This window comes from Citrus clementina, unplaced genomic scaffold (assembly GCF_000493195.1).
Source record: "Citrus clementina cultivar Clemenules unplaced genomic scaffold, Citrus_clementina_v1.0 scaffold_8, whole genome shotgun sequence".
Taxonomy (NCBI): Eukaryota; Viridiplantae; Streptophyta; class Magnoliopsida; order Sapindales; family Rutaceae; genus Citrus; species Citrus x clementina.
In genome coordinates, this window is record NW_006262022.1 from 23,781,448 (window position 1) to 23,799,767 (window position 18,320).

The 18,320-nt window shown below is 35.0% G+C and overlaps 3 protein-coding genes across 3 annotated transcripts; 2 read left to right on the forward strand and 1 right to left on the reverse strand.

Moving 5' to 3' along the window:
• The first annotated feature begins 1,375 nt into the window (after positions 1-1,375).
• LOC18034244 (serine/arginine repetitive matrix protein 1) lies at positions 1,376-6,831 on the forward strand. The gene is given in 15 exon segments (XM_024178243.1): positions 1,376-1,606; positions 1,707-1,796; positions 1,987-2,109; positions 2,546-2,713; positions 2,809-2,892; positions 2,981-3,019; positions 3,022-3,036; positions 3,039-3,169; positions 4,033-4,080; positions 4,181-4,237; positions 4,364-5,065; positions 5,177-5,365; positions 5,509-5,658; positions 5,766-5,885; positions 6,001-6,831. Coding segments are annotated over 15 exon segments (2,589 nt in total). The 5' UTR covers positions 1,376-1,585; the 3' UTR covers positions 6,653-6,831.
• Positions 6,832-7,220: 389 nt separating this feature from the next.
• Positions 7,221-12,024, forward strand: LOC18035197 (protein plastid transcriptionally active 16, chloroplastic). Its single transcript, XM_024178240.1, has 6 exons — positions 7,221-7,256; positions 7,869-9,312; positions 10,408-10,860; positions 10,977-11,045; positions 11,123-11,181; positions 11,328-12,024. The coding sequence occupies exons 2-6, from the start codon at positions 8,869-8,871 to the stop codon at positions 11,872-11,874; spliced, it is 1,572 nt and encodes a 523-aa protein (XP_024034008.1). The 5' UTR covers positions 7,221-7,256; positions 7,869-8,868; the 3' UTR covers positions 11,875-12,024.
• Positions 12,025-16,252: 4,228 nt separating this feature from the next.
• Positions 16,253-16,834, reverse strand: LOC18033609 (transcriptional regulator TAC1). The gene has a single exon (XM_006424839.1). It carries the CDS (start codon positions 16,832-16,834, stop codon positions 16,253-16,255), a length of 582 nt encoding a protein of 193 aa, XP_006424902.1.
• Positions 16,835-18,320: the final 1,486 nt, after the last annotated feature.

An 18,320-nucleotide genomic window follows, 5' to 3' on the forward strand; every position in this document is an offset into this window, starting at 1 on the left:
TAACTTCGAAGACTAAGGCTCTGTTTGATACAATTTATTAAGTAGAACTTTTATAAATAGAGTATTTACAAGAAAAAAATTTTAGTTGTTTGATTGTAAATAAGAGTTTTTATAAAAATTTTATGAAATTATTTTAATAAACAAGTTTTTAAAGTTATGGTATAAAAAGAATAAAACAAGATTGTCAAATAAGTTAAGGATATTTTAAATATTTTAATATTTAGTGCCTGTTTGGTATAGCTTATTTAATGGCTATAAGTGCTTATTTAATCTCATAATCTCTTATAATAATTTTTATTATTGTTTGGTTGCTTTTTTAATAGAACTTTTGAAGCTTAAATGAGCTATTTTGCCTCTACTAGAAAAAATTCAAATTTTGGATTTTTGAGAGTAGAGGTTGAAAAACTATTTTTAAATGTTAAAATATCTAAAATATCCTCTACTTATTTAACAATTTTATTTTATTATTTTCATAACATAACTTTAAAAAGTTTGCCTATTCAAGTAATTTCATAAATTTTTAATAAAAACTCTTATTGAAAACAAAACAACTAAAGTTTTTTGAGTAAAATCTTTATTTAAAAAAGCTCCACCAATAAAAGCTCTACTTAAATAAGTTCTATTTAAAAAGTTATACTAAACGGAACCTTAAAAAAATATTTTCAACCTCAACTCTTAAAAACCTAAAATTTGAACTCTTTCTAGTGGAGACAAAATAGCTTGTTTAATCTTCAAAAGCTATAGTAGAAAAACAAAAAAAAAATTATTATAAGAGTTTATGAGATTAAATAAGCACTTATGGTCAGTAACGTGTTTATTTGGTATGACTTATTTAATTGTTATAAGTACTTATTTAATCCCATAAACTCTTATCATAATTTTTTTATTGTTTGATTGTTTTTCTAATGTAGTTTTGAAGTTTAAATAAGTTATTTTAATTCCACTAACAAAAACTTAAATTTTAGGTTTTTGGGAATAGAGGTTGGAATTTTTTTTAAATGTTTAAATATCTAAAATATTATCTATTTATTTGACAATTTTATTTTATTATTTTCATAACATAATTTTAAAAAATTTACATATTAAAATAATTTCATAAATTTTTAATAAAAACTTTTATTAATAACTAAATAATTAATTTTTTTTGATAAAAACTATATTTATAAAAAAATCTACTAATAAAAATTTTACTTAAAAATTTATATTAAAGGAAGCCTAAATTAACCATACCAAACAAACACTAAATCCATCCAAAATGACTGGATGAGAAAACAAGGGTGCAGATGTGATTACATAGAGATTGGTAAATATATATCTTCAATTATCTAGGTCACTTGAAGTCATTTATTTAAGCAGGGCCCCCTCTCGAACACGACGAATCTCAGCCCTCGAGATTAACTCATCAACGCTGTAAACTTGATAGGCAGGATTAATTGACCAAAACGGCAGCGTTCGACATCGAATCCGGCCTAAATACCGAAAGTTCACCCGATACAAATCTCTCTTTCATATTAAGTCATCTCGACCCGAAGCCTCGAGCAGCAACCACTCTCTGAGTCTCCTGTCTCCGCCAAAACCCTAGAAAATGTCGGGCGGCTTTTTCCGGGTAAGCTCCGATTCGACAAATTTTTACTTTACAATTTTATTTTATTGAAATTGTTCATTTCTAAATATTGGATCTAAATTCAACGGTTCTGCTTAATTAGGGTACGTCGGCCGATCAAGACACGCGGTTCTCGAACAAACAAGCCAAGCTCTTGAAAACGCAGAAATTTGCATCTGAGTTGGACCACCTGGTTCGTTCGATTTTACGTAGAAATGTTCCGATACTACTTCTATTTCTTGAGTCTGTTGTTCTTTTGCGTGTTTTCGAATTATACAACAACTGAAGTAGCCAGGGTTAGAAAATGGTATTTCGGGTCAAATGTTCAAATAATTGTAGTATTATTTGTTTGCTGATGGTGTGTACTAATGATATGGTTTTAGGTGGACATGACAAAAGTGAAGATGGATGTTATGAAACCGTGGATTGCTACTAGGGTGACTGAGTTACTTGGATTTGAAGATGAAGTGCTCATCAACTTCATATATGGTCTTCTTGAGGGGAAGGTAATTTATTATAACAGTATCAGATAGTTTATTCGTATTATGTTCATAATTCTTCTTCTTTGTCAAATTGTACTTGCGGTTAGACGGAGGCAGGTTTACATAGATTTTAAACCCCATTGCTTATTTAATTTATGTCTGATGTCTCTGCACTTGTAACATTCTATAATTTGGGTCACAGTCACAATGGAGGACACCATTTTACTTGGCATAGGATCCAGAGATCAGCATAGCAATACCCCAACCAATCAGTTATCAGTTGACTGAGATGAGACTGGTTATCCAATATTTTCTTGATTTATCGTTTAGTGTTATTTCCTATTAAAGGAAAAAAAGTTCTTCAGAGTTACTGATTACGTGAACTTTGGGATCATACAATTTGTTAGGTTGTGAGGGTGGTGTACTTGTCTTGAACCATGTGCTGCTTATTTTCATGCAGGAAGTGAATGGTAAGGAGGTTCAGATATCGCTCACTGGTTTCATGGAGAAACATACTGCAAAGTTCATGAAGGAGCTTTGGACACTTCTTCTCAGTGCTCAGAAGAATGCAAGTGGTGTTCCACAACAGTTCTTGGATGCCAAGGAAGAAGAGGCAAGAAAGAAAAAGGTATTACCCACACCCCCCCGCCCCCCCGCGGGGGGGATAGGTACAGTGCACACGCCTTCACTGTTTTCTAACAAATTTATTGTGTCTCATTGCAGTTGGAGGCAGATCGGATAGCAAATGAAATTCAGAAAAAGGAGAAGGAAAGCAGAGAACTTGACAAAGAGAGATCGAGGAATATGGTAATAATAATTTATTCATGCTGGAGCTGCATTTTCTAGAGTTGGGTTTTTGGTTTTAACTTTCGCTTGTGTTTCTTATGTTATTCAGCTAGCTTCTGCAATTATTTGGGTTCATGTCCTTTACCTCAAAACTACTGTAGGACGGTGCAGTTGAGATGAAGACCACTAACGCTGCCTCGGTTCTAGACTCAAAGACTATGCTGGAAAAGGATTCGAGTAGCTATCCCAAGGATAAAAAGGAAGCTGGTGAGAAGAATGGTGTGAGAGGAAGGAGCAGGTAACGGGTTTCAATTTCAGCATTAACGTGGTTTGAGGAATTTGTTATTGGCATCTAATCCCAAAATAAGACTCGTAATAAGTGAAGGGGTTTAAAACATTGTATATAGTAGCATTACCTTCCTATGACACTTGGGTTTGAATAAATCTGAATTATAGTTTGGAATCATGAAATAAAGATGAAGGTTCTAGTACATTTTTTAACTTCATTAATTTGATACTAAAATGGCCAGACTAAATGGATCAAATTCCAAAATTTTAATGCTTATTATCACATGCACGTTTGTATCGGACAATTATAATTTGAATTTGTTCACTGATCATATTTTAGGTTTTCGTTTGTGTTTCCTGGTAGGTAACAAGTAATTATGTTCCAGTAATGTAAGTTGTAAACCCTGGAATTTTTTTTAAAAATAATATGGAACTCTGGAAATGTTTGTTGTACGTATTTTGTCCCTTTTGTGAGTTGCATGATTTTCAGTTGTATTCTGATTTAAGATTATATTTATCATTAGTGAGTGGCTGCTCATAAGGAGTTGTTGCAAAGAATATTCTCTCTTCTGATGAACGTATAGTGGCATATGAAGATATAGAGATATTTGGTACCTTATTGATTCATGGAGGAGGTGTTTTGATCTCTCGTGATTGTGTCATTCTCTTGAAAATCTTCCCAAATTGTTCGGGAAGATCTATGTGTGTAATGGACTTTTCACTTTTGATATTTCTTCAACTAGTTGCATTTACATCATGCCATGTGCCTTTGGCATGTGGAGATGGGGAGAGTTATTCTGGAAATATGACTTTTAATCTTTCTAATGGTACAGCATTTTTTTCGAAGCGTGATGCTATGTTAAATCCCTACAGGTTTTCAAGATCTCCACTTCCAGTTGCTCATTCCCCTTTATCCCATCGGTAATTATGCTGACTGTTATTCTTATGCTCTTATTGCATGGGTTTTATTGTTGTGCATGTGTTTGACAGCTTTGTTTTTTTTTTTCTTTAAATCATGCAGAAGCTCACCTTCTCGGTCAATCAGCAAATCAAATTCAAATTCCAGAAGTTATTCAGAGTATGCTTTTATTATTCAGTTGCATCTGACCTTTCTTGACCTAATATGCTTATATGTAATTTGTGATTTCTTGGCTAAGTTAGATCTTCTGATTATTAGATATGTAATTTTAATTAATACGTGCAGTGACAGACGCAAATCAAGGAGTGTATCTCGATCACCCAAGGTGCGAAGACGCTCCATTTCTCCGAGAAGACAGTCCATTACACCTCGTAGGAGGCATTCACCTCGAAGATCACGCTCTCCTTCAAGAAGATTGTCTTATTTTAGACGAAGATCTAGGTCACATTCGCCTCGTAGATCACCATCTCCCATACGGCGTAGGCTGCGTTCCCCTTTTCGTGGTAAATCTCCAATGCCTCTACGGCGCAGATCACCATCACCTGTACAACATCGTAGATCACCATCACCTGTTCGGCGTCGTGGATCACCATCACCAATTCGACGTCGTAGATCTCCATCACCTTCTCGTCGACGAAGATCTCCACCTATTCGGCGCCGTCGATCTCCTTCACCAATACGGCGCCGTCGATCTCCTTCACCCTTGCATCATAGGTCACCATCACCCACAAGGCGTATATCTCCCTCTCCTGTGCAACGGCTGTATCAGCGGTCTCCATTGGCATCGCATAGGTCTCCTTCTCCAATTGGGTACAGGGCACCCATGCCTAGCCACTTGAGATCACCAACTCCTTCCCAGCGTAGGTCCCCTTCACCTTATGAATCTAGTTCTTCATCTCCTGTTCGACGTAGGCACCCTTCACCAGTTAGGAGGACATCTCCCTATGATGGCAGGAGATCAACACATACTCACAGAGAAAAATATGGGTGAGTCAGATCTCTTTTGGAAGATTCTTGTTTTTTTTTTTTTTTTTTTTGGGATACCTTGCAGCTGAGTATGGAGAGCAGTTTTTACTATATTGTAATATGCAATTTCAGAACCTATGAAAAATTGTCTCCTGTGGCACGCCGACCTTCCAGCTCTTTGAGGTCACCACAGCAAGATCTAAAAGACAGGAAAGATTTACGTAAAAGGGAATCAGCTTTTTCACCTTCACCTGAAAGGTCACCAACTGTTTCGGAATCTCCACCTCGTTTAACAAGGAAAAGGAGTACTAGTGAGGACAGGTGGTTGTTATGTCAGCTGTCATGTTTAATACTTATGATGTCTTATAATGTTTACAACTTCATCATCATTCCCCCCCCACCCCCACCACAAAACAAAAATTGTTGAACATATGTATGTTTTAACATTTTGGCTTCTTTGGAAGGTCATTTAGTCCGGATGAGAGCCCTGTGAGGCAGACTAGGGAGCGGATGGTCTTTGATGGCAACATAAGTCCTTCTCCAAGACCAAGGGAACGGAGACATCAGGATGATACAGAAACAAGCAAAGAGGGCAAAGAAAATAATCGTGCAAGGTCAAAATCGAAGTTTGACATTTTCTTGTCCTTCCTAATTTGTTTTCTTTCGTGTTATCATGTGAAATTTCTAATTCCTTCTGGATTTTCTGTATTTTACTTTGTAGGGATGATGGAGATCGTAAATCTGTTCTACCACATGAAAGATCTGTACTCTCAGCTACAGTCAGTAGGCAGAGAGGTTCTCCTGTGCAAATTCGCTGTAAGAAAGAGCATTCACCTGGGAGGTAAACATTGTTTCTGATGCACAATATAATGCTTGTTTGATGTCCAATTTAAATTATGCATGAGTTTATTTATAAGTCGCTTTTGTAGTCTAATGTTTTAACACATTCCTGGCAGTGAGAGATTGTCTAGGAGGGGTGGTCGTCCTGAAACTTTTGAACAACAAAGATCCCTAGCACTATATGAAGGCTCCTTGTCCGGTGATAGGCAGCGGTCAACCTACCCTGGAGAAAGTAAAATATCTGAGGAGAGAAACCGCTCTTATAGAAATAATGGCAAGGACAGTGATGGACGCAGTAAAACTGAGAATGCAACAATGGAGGCTGGAAATGTTGATAAAAATAATAGGAGTGATTCTTTTGATTCCGGTTCCGAGGAAAATGGCAAGCACAAAACTAAGATCAAGGATAAGAGAAAGCATAAAAAACATGGTAGGGAGGAAGTAGCTTCAGATGGTGACAACAGTTATGATTCTGAAATAGATAAGAAGGATGCTAAAAGGAGGAGGAAGGAAGAAAAGAAATTACGAAGAGAAGAGAAGCGTCGACGACGTGATGAGCGACGTCGTAGAAAGGAAGAACGACGTGCGGCAAAGCTGAAAATGAAGAATCAAAGTGATGCTGATGCTTCAGATGATGAACATGCACCTAGGAGGGAGTATCGTCCAAGTGATGATGAAGAGACAGAATCTGACCAGAAGAGACTTGAGATTGAGTTACGAAATAAGGCTCTGGAATCAATTAAAGCGAAGAGGAACAGCAGTCACTAAATCTTTTGTGTTTTGGAACATTTAGATGTTATTTTGTCATTAAGTCTCTTGTTTACCATTATCTTTAAAATTTGTTAGGCTATTTTATGTTATGAATGGGAGTGTTTTTATTCTGGTTACTGTTTAATGTAGTCTGTGTTTACTGCTGGCAGCTGAAATGGATAATGAGGATTTCCTGAGCTATTCTCTTGAGTGCAACTATATGCAGAATATGCTGCTAAATTTTCTGGTAATATTTGTTTTCCCTTTGTTGGGAATTTGATTTCTGTCTTTTTGTTGGGATTTCATTGGTTGCTTGGATGGGAAGGCGTCTTGTTTTCTTGATTGCCGTTATTGAGATTATTGCATTTGTTATGTAGGATTTTGATTGATGTAACATGTATGTCTGAATCATATAGCTGGTATAAATTATTAGGATTTGTAGTTTCACTGATCTTAGCATTCTTCTTGAAAACAAAACTAATTGTAGAGGTCTTGCAATTGCACTGATATGACATTGATACTAAATCAGCTTTCTGGTCAATTGGTAGATGAATATTTTGTCAACTAGATGACTTTGGTTGAGCAGATCATATGCAGATCCACATTCTGAACATCAATTCAGGTGAAGTACCCATTTTCTTTTAGGTCTTTTAAGAAGAAATCTTAGTAGTGCCTACAAGTGAATCCTATTCACGTGTTAATTATATCTACTTTCTCAGAATTTCGGTTCCCCTTTGTATGGATGGCAGCTTGAGAGTTGTTACTGGGACTTAGTTTTTTAATATTCTTCATGGTGCTATAGTTTTCGGAATCATCCTGTCCTGATGTTGATATGGGCTGTAAGGTCTGTGAGATACTGATAGCAAGATCATTGTATGTACCAGTTATGATAAGCGGTGTACAAAAAAATATATGAATATTCTTTTAGCATTTCAAAGGTGTTGATCTGCTTTTCTGGGTGAATACTAGTTTTGGTCATATGCGACTTGTGCAAAGAGTTTGTGTTTGTGTTCATTTCAGGCAGGGAGATCGATCAATCAGTGTTTGTGTTCTTGAGATGCCCTTTTAACTTGTCCTGTTCAATATTTTTATCTGTTGTGATTTTAGACTTGGTCTGCTTTTATTCAATTATAATTACATCATGTACAATGCATTTGATATTTCTGGTAGAACGATAATCTGTCTTTGTGAGGGATGTGGATCATGCCATGGATTATTGTATTCTTTGGAACAGGTGAATGAGCAGGATCCAAGAATTCAGAATTTCTGTTTACTTAAGAGAGTATTTAATGTGAGGGTTATATGGCGGTGAAATTATTTGAGAAGATGATATGAATCTAAGCTTTGACGAGGTAACAATTAGTCGAGTATAAGCGCATCTTTCCTTCCAAGGAGTACTGCAAAAATGCATCGTGAAAGACTTTGCCATCCTCTTCTTCTTCCTTTTTTCCTCTCCCTCTTAAATAGTCTGTGTGCACTTGGAAACAGATAAACGTCTCCGAGAGCCGCACTTAATATATTTACTTTTAAACAAATTCACTCAGAACTCGGGCATTTACTTTTTCAATAATTATGTATGAGGTGGTAGATCAGAGAATTCTATAGTTGTTTATGTTAGTATATAACGATTGAAGCCCCATCAGCAAGTGGGTTATGATGCTTTTCATCAGCAAGCTTGTTCTACAATCATCAATTTCTGACTTGAATTGCGGGGTTGAGTGTATTTCTTAATTTAGGATCTGAGTTTGAAGCTTGTTTGAATCCTGTAGGTAGTGAAACTGCCCAATTGACATAGATCTAAGAATTTGTTTGAGCCCCTTGAAGCCTACTACTGTTGGCAATAGTTACTAGATTGTTGCCATATCTTTATTGTTTGGCATTTGTGGGCCACGACTGTAAGACTTGTGGCAAGTGGCAACCAATTGGATCAAGTTTGATGAACTAAGCTTGTGAAACACAGTAAGGTTGCTCCACACTTTATATCTACTGGTTCTGGGTGGATGGGTCGCTTTCTGGTGTTGATGTGTGCGACACAAAATGTCTGGTGCTCAATTTTCTTAAGTAGATAAACCATGGCGACGTGGCTGGATGCCATTTGCCAGTACACTCCCTTGCCTCTACATCCAGATAATATTCAAATCGCCAAAATAAGCATTCATAATCCAAAGATTTGTTGAATATACAACAAAACACTTAACTGCAACTGCATCGAAGAAGGAGAGTATCCAAAATTCATGGCCCCGACGCTTACTTCCTCCAATTCATTTCTGCTCAATACAACACCCCGTTCAAGGCTCATCGTCAAGAACTCAAGATTCAGTGTGTTTGCCAAGAAAGCTGGACCGTTCCCTCCATTTCAGCTTGGCAAGTCGAAGGATGAGAATTCATCTGATGAAAGCTCAAATGGTGATTCCGGCAATTCCAATCCTTTTCGCTTCAACTTTGGTAAGGTGCGGGATGTGACATCTTTGATCCCAGTTGTGAGCAGCCCTGGAACTGGGCTGTCATTTGGAAACTCTAGAAGGAAAGACTCTGGTACGGTTTTTGTGGCTGGTGCAACCGGGCAGGCCGGTGTTCGCATTGCCCAAACGTTGCTGCGTGAAGGTTTTAGTGTTAGAGCTGGTGTCCCGGAGCTCGGTGCTGCTCAGGAATTAGCTCGTCTCGCTGCCAGCTATAAGGTTAGCTTTTCAAACTGGGTGGATTAATATGTGTTCCGAATTATTGTCCAGGCAATTGATTTTGAAAATTAAAAAAATAGAATCTAATAAGAAGCATTTTCATGAATTATTAAATTTTTTTGGGCAAAGGGAGACTTTCACAGTAGAACAGACAATTGCTTGGTGCTGCATTCCTACTAGGATATGCCAAATCGATATTTAACATTATACTAAAAAGTGGAAATTTATATAACTAAGCACATTAGCACCAACAATTTTCCAACTAGGAGGTACTGTTGATTAGGGATTGGACGAATATTTTATGTATATGTGTTATTTGATAAACATTGTATAAAAATTAGTTTATGTGACCAGTTTGAACTAAGGACCTTTTATATCACCGCTTGGGATTTTGGTAGTTGAACTAATTAGATGATTGAATTTTATTGATAAACCTTTCATTTGAGATTAATGCCTTTTAATCCGGTTTGAGAATTGAATCTTTAGCCGGTAATAATAATAATAATAATAATAATAATAGATTCATAAGATGCCGTTTCAAATTTGATTGATTAACTCAACTTTAGTAGCCGTGCTTTTAAAATTATTGCAAATTTGTTATATAACTAAGCACAACAATTTGTATCAGCTAGACTATCGTTTGACTACTTTAAGAATTATAATATATCAAACAACTACAAGAAATATTTTAGTTTATCATTTTACTATTACATATTTACATAACTTATCATTTTATTATATTTCCGTAGTACCATTGGTTGACTAGAAAAATATTAATTTTACCTTTGAAAAAAAACACAAATGGATATATTAAATATTTTTAGCTACTTTTTATTTTGAATTTATAATGTTGTAATACTTTGTGTGTTATTATTACTTTTTATTTTGCAAAAAAAAAATTATATAAAAAAATTAATATTTTATTAATCAACTAATTGATCTATATTAATAGAAATATAATAAAATAATATTTTTAAATATAGGTATAAAAATAAACTATCATATTTCGGGTAGCTATTTGATATATTATAATCTAAAAAAGGTAGTGAAACGATAATAACTTTTGTGTTACCTGCCTTTGCATCGTAACCGCAGATCTTATCCAAAGAACAGTTGAAACGTCTCAATGCCGTTGAATCCAACTTCGACAGCGCAGAATCAATTGCCAAAGCAATTGGGAACGCCGGCAAAGTAGTGGTCACGATTGGTCCCACGGAAGACGGTCCCACCAGCGAAGTCTCCACATCAGACGCTTTCCAAGTAATCCAAGCCGCTCAACTAGCAGGGGTTGGCCACGTGGCAATCATCTACGACGGGAACACAACTGCCGCATCAACTTACAACGTCCTCGACGGCATCTCGTCGTTCTTTAACAATCTCTTCTCGCGAAATCAGCCATTGACCGTCCCCGAATTTTTACAAAAAGTAATCGAAACGGACGTTAGCTATACGTTCATCAAGACAAGTTTGACCGAAGACTTTTCGCCCGAGAGTTCATACAATGTCGTGGTGTCTGCTGAAGCAAGCGTTGATGCAAACGACTACAAAGTAATGTAATGTATGCGGTTATATCTAGTTCATTTTTTTTTCCCTTAATTTTGGGCGTAAATTTTTTTTTCTTTCCTTTTATATTATTTTTATTTTGTTGAACAAATTATGTTTAGGTAGCCAAGTCTCAGATAGCATCACTGGTGGCAGATGTTTTCTCTAACACAGCAGTTGCTGAAAATAAGGTACCTCTTTTTTTTCCCCTTCTCTAACGTGATTAGTTGAGATTGGCTGAATGTTTTTAATAATTTTTGTTATTTAGGTGGTGAAAGTTTTTACAGATCCATCGGCTCCGGCAAGGCGTGTAGATGAACTTTTCAGGTGAACTTTAATTATATGCTAAAAATAATATTGTAACATGCATGTGCATAGTCTCCTCGTTGAGTATGTCACAGGAATTATATGCATGGCCTAATCTACGTGATGTGCAAATTAAAATGTGTGCCATTGCATTGGCGTTAATTTAGCGCCATTGCCGAGGATGGGAGAAGAGCAGCTTATGCTGAAGCTCTTGCAAAGGAAAAAGCCGAGGACGAGGCAAGAATAGCTGCCGAAAAGGCCCGCGAAGCGGCTGAGGCAGCGAAGAAGCTTGAAGAAGAGGTGAAAAAGCTTTCGGAACAAGAGGCTAAGGCAGCCAGTCTTGCTGAAGAAGCTCAAGAGAAAGCTGACGTTGCTGGGGCTCCAATGGATACCCTATTGAGTAAAGCAAAAGGCATTGGTTCAGGATTTTCTTGGGATAAATTTAGTTCCCAGATAACAACTGCGGTTCAAAAGTCTACCGATCAGATACCCAAAGTGCAGATTGCTACCGTAAGGGGACAAGCCAAGGCCGGGACGCTGCCGTCCACGAAAGCTGCTGTTAAACAAACAACAGCAAAGCCTCGTGCTGTTACAAAGCCAAAAGAGGAGCTGCCAAAGGCCAAGGCGAAACAGATCAACGAGTCAAAGCCGGAGGTGAGGAAGGCGTTTGGTGGCCTGTTTCAGCAAGAAACAATATACGTCGACGATGACTGAGTTTATAACATACTTGGCCTAATTTTGTGCGATTGTGGCTAATGAGTATGTAGAAGTGTTGTTGTTGATGATGGATCTAATTAAGAAGCACGAAACTTGTAATGGCTTAAAGGCTTGCAATTTTCATATTTTTGCTTTCTATTTTGTTAATACTTTTGTTCCATGCATAGTCAACTTGAAAGGGATTGACAGTAACAACAACAGAGGATACAAGTTGACTGCCATGACAATAAGTTCCGTTTTCTTTCCCTCTTTAAAAAGACTACCATGATAATACCGACGACAATGAAAAAAAAAAAAAACTATTTAGTGACAATTACTGACGCTGATTAACTAGCAAATCAGATGCTTCTTCTTTTTTTTTCAAAATTTTCATTTGTAAGTTTAAATGTACGTGTCCTCTCTCTCCCGGCCAAGAGTAAACTATGGAAAACGTCAGTCCTCTCACTGAGCATTTAATTTATTACGTCCTTACTTCTTCAACAAAAGTTCTCTGATGATCATATGAATTATTTTGAATTCAAAATTTTATGCAACGAGATTATTTTCGTGAATGTATCTTCGAAATTTATTTTATTTTTTTTCCAGTTTTCAATTTAATTAACTTCTTAATCTCTAATCAACAGGCTTAGAACTGGAGAGAGATTATTCGTTGGAAAAACTTTTATGAATGAACGAGTCTTGAGCAATTAATTTTTCTCATGGCTCGACGTTGGACAAGTACTGCATTACTTACTTGTGCATGTTATTATGGGCAGTGGCGGATCTTGCATGTTATTATGGGCAGTGGCGGATCTAGAAGAATAATTTACCGGGGGCTAAATTAGATAATAGTAAAATATAAAAAATTAAAATTTTGAATATATAAAATATTTATTAATACATTTATAATTATTCTCTACGAAATTTCATATTTTAAAAATATTATGCAATAGACTTGTCATCAATATTATTAAATTTATTATTTCTTATATAAACAACCAAACTATCATTTATTTCATCTAATTCCAAAGATGATTATTAATGAGTTTCATTATTGAAAACGTTCTCTTTACTATTATTATAAAAAATGTAAGAATTAATCTTATTTTTGAGAATAGAAAATATTTTGGGTGGAGGGCTATCATTATTTTTAATTAAAATATAAGTTTTTATAATTCTTAAAAGTTAAAGTTTAAATTTTATGGGGTTTATAATTTATAGTGACTATTTTAATAAATTTAATGAGGGATAATTAGAAAATAAAAATATTTTTCTCTTTTATTTTTACAATTTTTTTTTAGCCAGTGGGGGCTTGAGCCCCCACTGGTCACATGCTAGATCCGCCCATGATTATGGGATCCGTATGCTTGTGGAAAGACTTTCGTAGCATGCAATTGGAGCTGATATCTAATTTTTTTTTTGTCCCGACTAATCTAGATTCGAGCCGGGTAGGGTTACTAAGGATGCAAAACTCTCTCAATAAGTATAAAACGTAACTGCATTAATTCTCAAACATCGAACTGAGAATTTTGGTTAAGGTAGAACAACTTTATGTCAACGGATCTACGCACTTGTTGATAGCTGATATCTAATTTACTTTGGTCTAAACCACGAGATGGTCCTGAGTGAGCCCCAATTGTGGGAGGCACCTTTAAGCCCGTACCATAATCCAGACTAATCCCTGCTCGCACCGGTCGGTCCGTAAAAGATAAAGTGCTGGCCAAAGTAATGACTTTATAGGAGAAGCTGATATCTAATTTATTATATTACACAAATGTGCACCCTTCTTCATGTCTCTTAGCAAGTTGAAAAATATGTGGTGGTTTTTAATGCTATTTACATTAATTTAATTTATTTTCAATTGCAGGATAGATAATGAATTACAATTTTGTGTTCATAAGCACTTTTTGATAGTCTGACAATTAATTTAATTACTGTTAGTTTATTGTTGGCATGGATTTAATAATTAGATCTTGTCGACTCAATAAATATCCATCAATAACTCAAGAATAAAACTTAAACCAAGAATTTATTTCATTGATTTGAGTTCTCGATCCGAGCCTTGTCTTTGCCGTGAATTTTTCGTTCACTGAGCAATACTTATAATTAGGCTCCCAATAAAAAAAATATATAAAAAAGACAAATTCCACCCAAGAAACACATTTCTAAATAGAAACCTAAATAAAAATTAGCTAAGTTACACGGCTCTAGATATGGAAAAATTAAAATAAACATAACAAAAAGACATTTCCAGAATTAGTAAACTCTCCTTCTACTAGGAATTCTTGTGTTTGTTGATCTCCACCTGTAGAGCCCTTGCCAGTATCATTTTTCGCATTAAGATTGCATCTACAAGAAATCATGAATGAATTTATTTCCATAGAAAAGGTTCAATGCAAAATAGAAAAGTAAAAGTACAGAACTTGGAAAACAAGCAATCATCACGAAAAGAAATTGAAAGAGAAAAGGTGCATGAATGGTCTCTGTCCCCGGATATGATTAATTTTATCAAATTCAGAAGACGATGGCAATGGCATATTGGCATCGATGATAGCTTAATTTATAATCTCCTTATATGTTATCAAGGTAAACATAGAAGAAGGAATAATATATATGCAAAAATTGAAATCCTTGAGCTGATTGAATTGGATATAAATACAGGCAAACTATTTATGTTAAAATCGAAACAAAATTTTGATATTCACAATTATAACTGGTCTGTGAAACAAGTCATTGCCTAAACTACTATGATAGCAAGCTATCATGGTAATCTCTTGCCTGATAGTCAAAATTAAATTAATCTCACGAACTATATGATAATAATTATATGAAGATCCTTCTTAATTTGAATCATTACAAGATGTAAATATGGAGGAAAAAAGAATCAAGACTATGATGGCATGCGATAGCGTGAATTGCATGTCATTTCATACTGGTCTTTCTTCTTATCATAGTTTGCTATTCTTCTCAAATATAGCAAGAATCATGGTCATTCCATAATGTTTTGTCTTCATATCTTGCTTAGAATACTTAAACTAGAAATTAACCTCATTAGCAATATGATAAGAAATATATGAAAATAGACTTAAAACTAACCACATGATATGACAAGAATTGTATGAAGATCATTATAATTTAAGATGCAAATATGGGAAGAATCAAGATCATTAATTTTGGCATGAAAATATTAAAAAAAAACGTCATGGTCATTTCATAATTACTCTTTCTTCTTATCACAGTCATGTATTGCTTAAAATATGCGAACAAGATTCTAACTTCATCAGTGATTTGATAAGAATCATATAACGATTCTCTTAATCAAAACTATTATGAGATACAAATATGATAAGAATCAATTAGACCATTAACTATGACTTGCATAAAAAGCAAGAATTAACTATGACTTGCATAAAAAGCAAGAATCATGATTGTCATTCTACAATGGCTTTAAATTCTCACCACATTTGATATGCATATTCTACACTGATATTTACTTAGAAGGATCTTCATGTATTCTTGCAACAAAGTTAATGTCTTATATATATAAATCTTTAGACACCTTTTTTACCCCTCGCATCCTGTACTTTCAAGAATATTCACATCTATGTCATTCACTAATTCTATAAACGAGTAGAACACAGGAGAAGAAAGGGATATTTGATAAAGAGGGATTCCTATGATTCCCTTTGAAAAGCAAAATGAGACCGCAGAGAAGAATAACAATCTCACCAAAGAAGTACATATTAGATCACTATATATCCTTTAATTTTGACTACGATTAATCGAAGTTCCAAACAATTTATCCTTGTTTTGATTAATAACGGGATTAAGCTTAAGTACTGGTTTCATTTTATGCACTAGCTTGATGTACTTCACGACGAACTTGGTGGGTACTTTACTTGTTATCTAGGATACAACTAGATCGCACGTTTTCTTGCAAAACCCTAATCACGGATTCTTTCTTGCATGGCACATTTTAATATGGTTGATAGAAAGAAATTGTCTTTGCTAATAATTAATCAGTTGCGAGATCTTAATTAGAGCCAAAATCTGAAACTTTAATTTTTCATGACATACTGAGACCGTTTAATTTCTTCCATCAAGTACATAATCAATTCGGCATAAAATTTAAAACTCACATGTGGACGAGCAATCGAATTCTTCTATGATTCTAAGCACTCCAAGCAAAGGAAACACCCAAAATTATATAATAAAAATAAATAAATAAATAAAGCAGAAAATTTATATATAGTGGTGAAAAGACAAATGTTAATTTTAATTAACCTTGAAAGACAATATTTGGAATAATTGTGGACATAGCAGGATTAATTAATTATCAAATAATTAAAATAATGAAGAACAAGAGAAGTATATATCAGTTGCAGTGATCTGTTGATCAGAAGAACTTTTTGGTACCCGTTGCTGGTGTTGATGAGTCCGGACGAGGCTCAGGCCCCAGTCTAAGCTCAAGGTCCAAATCCTCCTCCTCCGATGAGCTCGATAACAACCCTTTTTCAGTGCTGGTAGCTTCCCTTTGATCAATTTTCAATGGTGATGATCCTTCAACAAATAAAGACAGCTTCCGGACATCTCCAACTTGGGTTTTTTCCGTCTTCATGGCATCATTTTCTGCCCCGAGAATCCAGTTAGGCCGCTGCGTTGCAATACTTCTATCTTGACTATTGCTCATAACTTCCATCGATGGCCTTATTGTGGAAATTTGAGAATAAGAGGCTCTAATTTTCGAGATGTCGAAAGATTGTTGATATAAATTGTTTGAGGAGGCAGCTTGCTTGAGCTTAGCCTTGTCTTTGCGGTGAATATTCATGTGACCTCCCAAAGCTTGTGCATTAGAGAAGCCTCTCTTGCAAAAGGTGCAATCATAAGACCTAATTGGGCTTGCAGCAGCTCGTTGTTGATCATCTGAAGTCTCTTGTTCTTGATTTTCTTGTGAAGGCGGATCATGATCAGTCTCCATTTGGTAGCTTTGTGAGAGAGACTACGAGAGATGGTCAACTGGAAGCTCGTTAATATGAATTTTATATACTGATTCAAAGTGTTTACGGCCTGCTCTTGATGTGTATTCAACACAATGAACTGGAACTTCTAGGATAATAGGCTAATCTTAGACAATTTCAACTCTAGCAAAAAGACAAGTTTTGCCTTACACATTGGTCATTAATTGGGCAAGTAGACTGGTAATATTTTTTAGTTAAATTTGTTTTTAACTTTTTATGATTTTGAATTTTTGCAATGGCCTGATATTTCTAGACACCTTCAACCATGATAAGAGAAGAAGTATCATAAAATGTCTAGGAAACAAAAGATAAGTCAATGATTCAAAAATACAATCTTCGATTTCTAAATAACATTCTGATTTACATGTTTGTACTTATTTGTTAGAATCTATTTTATTGCAAAAACTTTTGGTGATTTTGATTTGATTGTTTCTTTTTGTTGCTTTCACAGAATTAAATCAGACCGATATATATTTCAGTGAAAATTGCTCATCTGTCAAAATGTTTGGTAAGAACAATATGCTTAAAAAATCTATGATCGATGAACCTAGCTAGTCTACAAATATTTCATTCGCACATACCCATAGGCAAAATTTGCGGTGTTTTGGTTAATTTATTATTTTTGTAAAATTTGTTATAGACTCTACCCAACACTACCATTTTAAGCATTTGATTCTCCTCTAATTAGATTGCAAAATAGTAGAATTAAATAGGAATTAAGAGATAATTTATGTTTTTTGAAAAAAGAAAAACTAACTAATGAATCCTTATTTATTGCAAGTTCCGGAACATGAACCTAGTTTTCGCCGTCTAACTACAATAAATATTCAAATTAGACTTAGACTGCGATATCTAGCCATAAAATTTGTATTTTGACACGTACATAAGTTTTAATTAATTAATAATAAGTAGATTTCACAATTTCACCGATAAATCAAGACCTAGGCATTGACCCATCCCCAAGTTCTCCCAATCAAAATTCTAAGGATCAAAAAAATTGAAAATTGAACTAATTAAAAACTGAAGCTGGCTCTGGCTATCCAATTTTGCCCAGCTGGGCATGCAAACGCCGTAGCTTTGCATTTCCTCCACGTGGAGAATTCTGAGACATGGGAGATGGGACTATCATGTACATTTTACAACAATTCACAACATTAAAATTTCTGTCAATGTCAATTTGTCACCTTCAAGAATGCCATTTTGTCCTAGTTTTATTTGCCTCTGACTTTTCTCTTTCCTTCAAGACTATAATTTGATCATGAATTGCAGAGTCAGCTGCTTCTAATCTCAGTTTATGAAGCACATTTGCCGTTGCTCAATTCACGTTTGAAGTTGTAATGCTTGTAGGCTTCATTGTCAGAGTGTTTACAGTTACCAAGTTTGGCTTCTTCAATTCGTTCATTTATGTGTACATTAATAGTGAAGTACTTAATTAGTATGAAATTT

Bases quoted from the DNA above. Each gene is read 5' to 3' on its own strand.
- LOC18033609 (XM_006424839.1), bottom strand. From the start codon at position 16,834: ATGGAGACTGATCATGATCCGCCTTCACAAGAAAATCAAGAACAAGAG.
- LOC18035197 (XM_024178240.1), top strand. From the start codon at position 8,869: ATGGCCCCGACGCTTACTTCCTCCAATTCATTTCTGCTCAATACAACA. The intron at 10,861-10,976 runs GTAATGTAATGT...AATTATGTTTAG, and splicing joins TTGATGCAAACGACTACAAA to GTAGCCAAGTCTCAGATAGC. The intron at 11,046-11,122 runs GTACCTCTTTTT...TTTGTTATTTAG, and splicing joins CAGCAGTTGCTGAAAATAAG to GTGGTGAAAGTTTTTACAGA.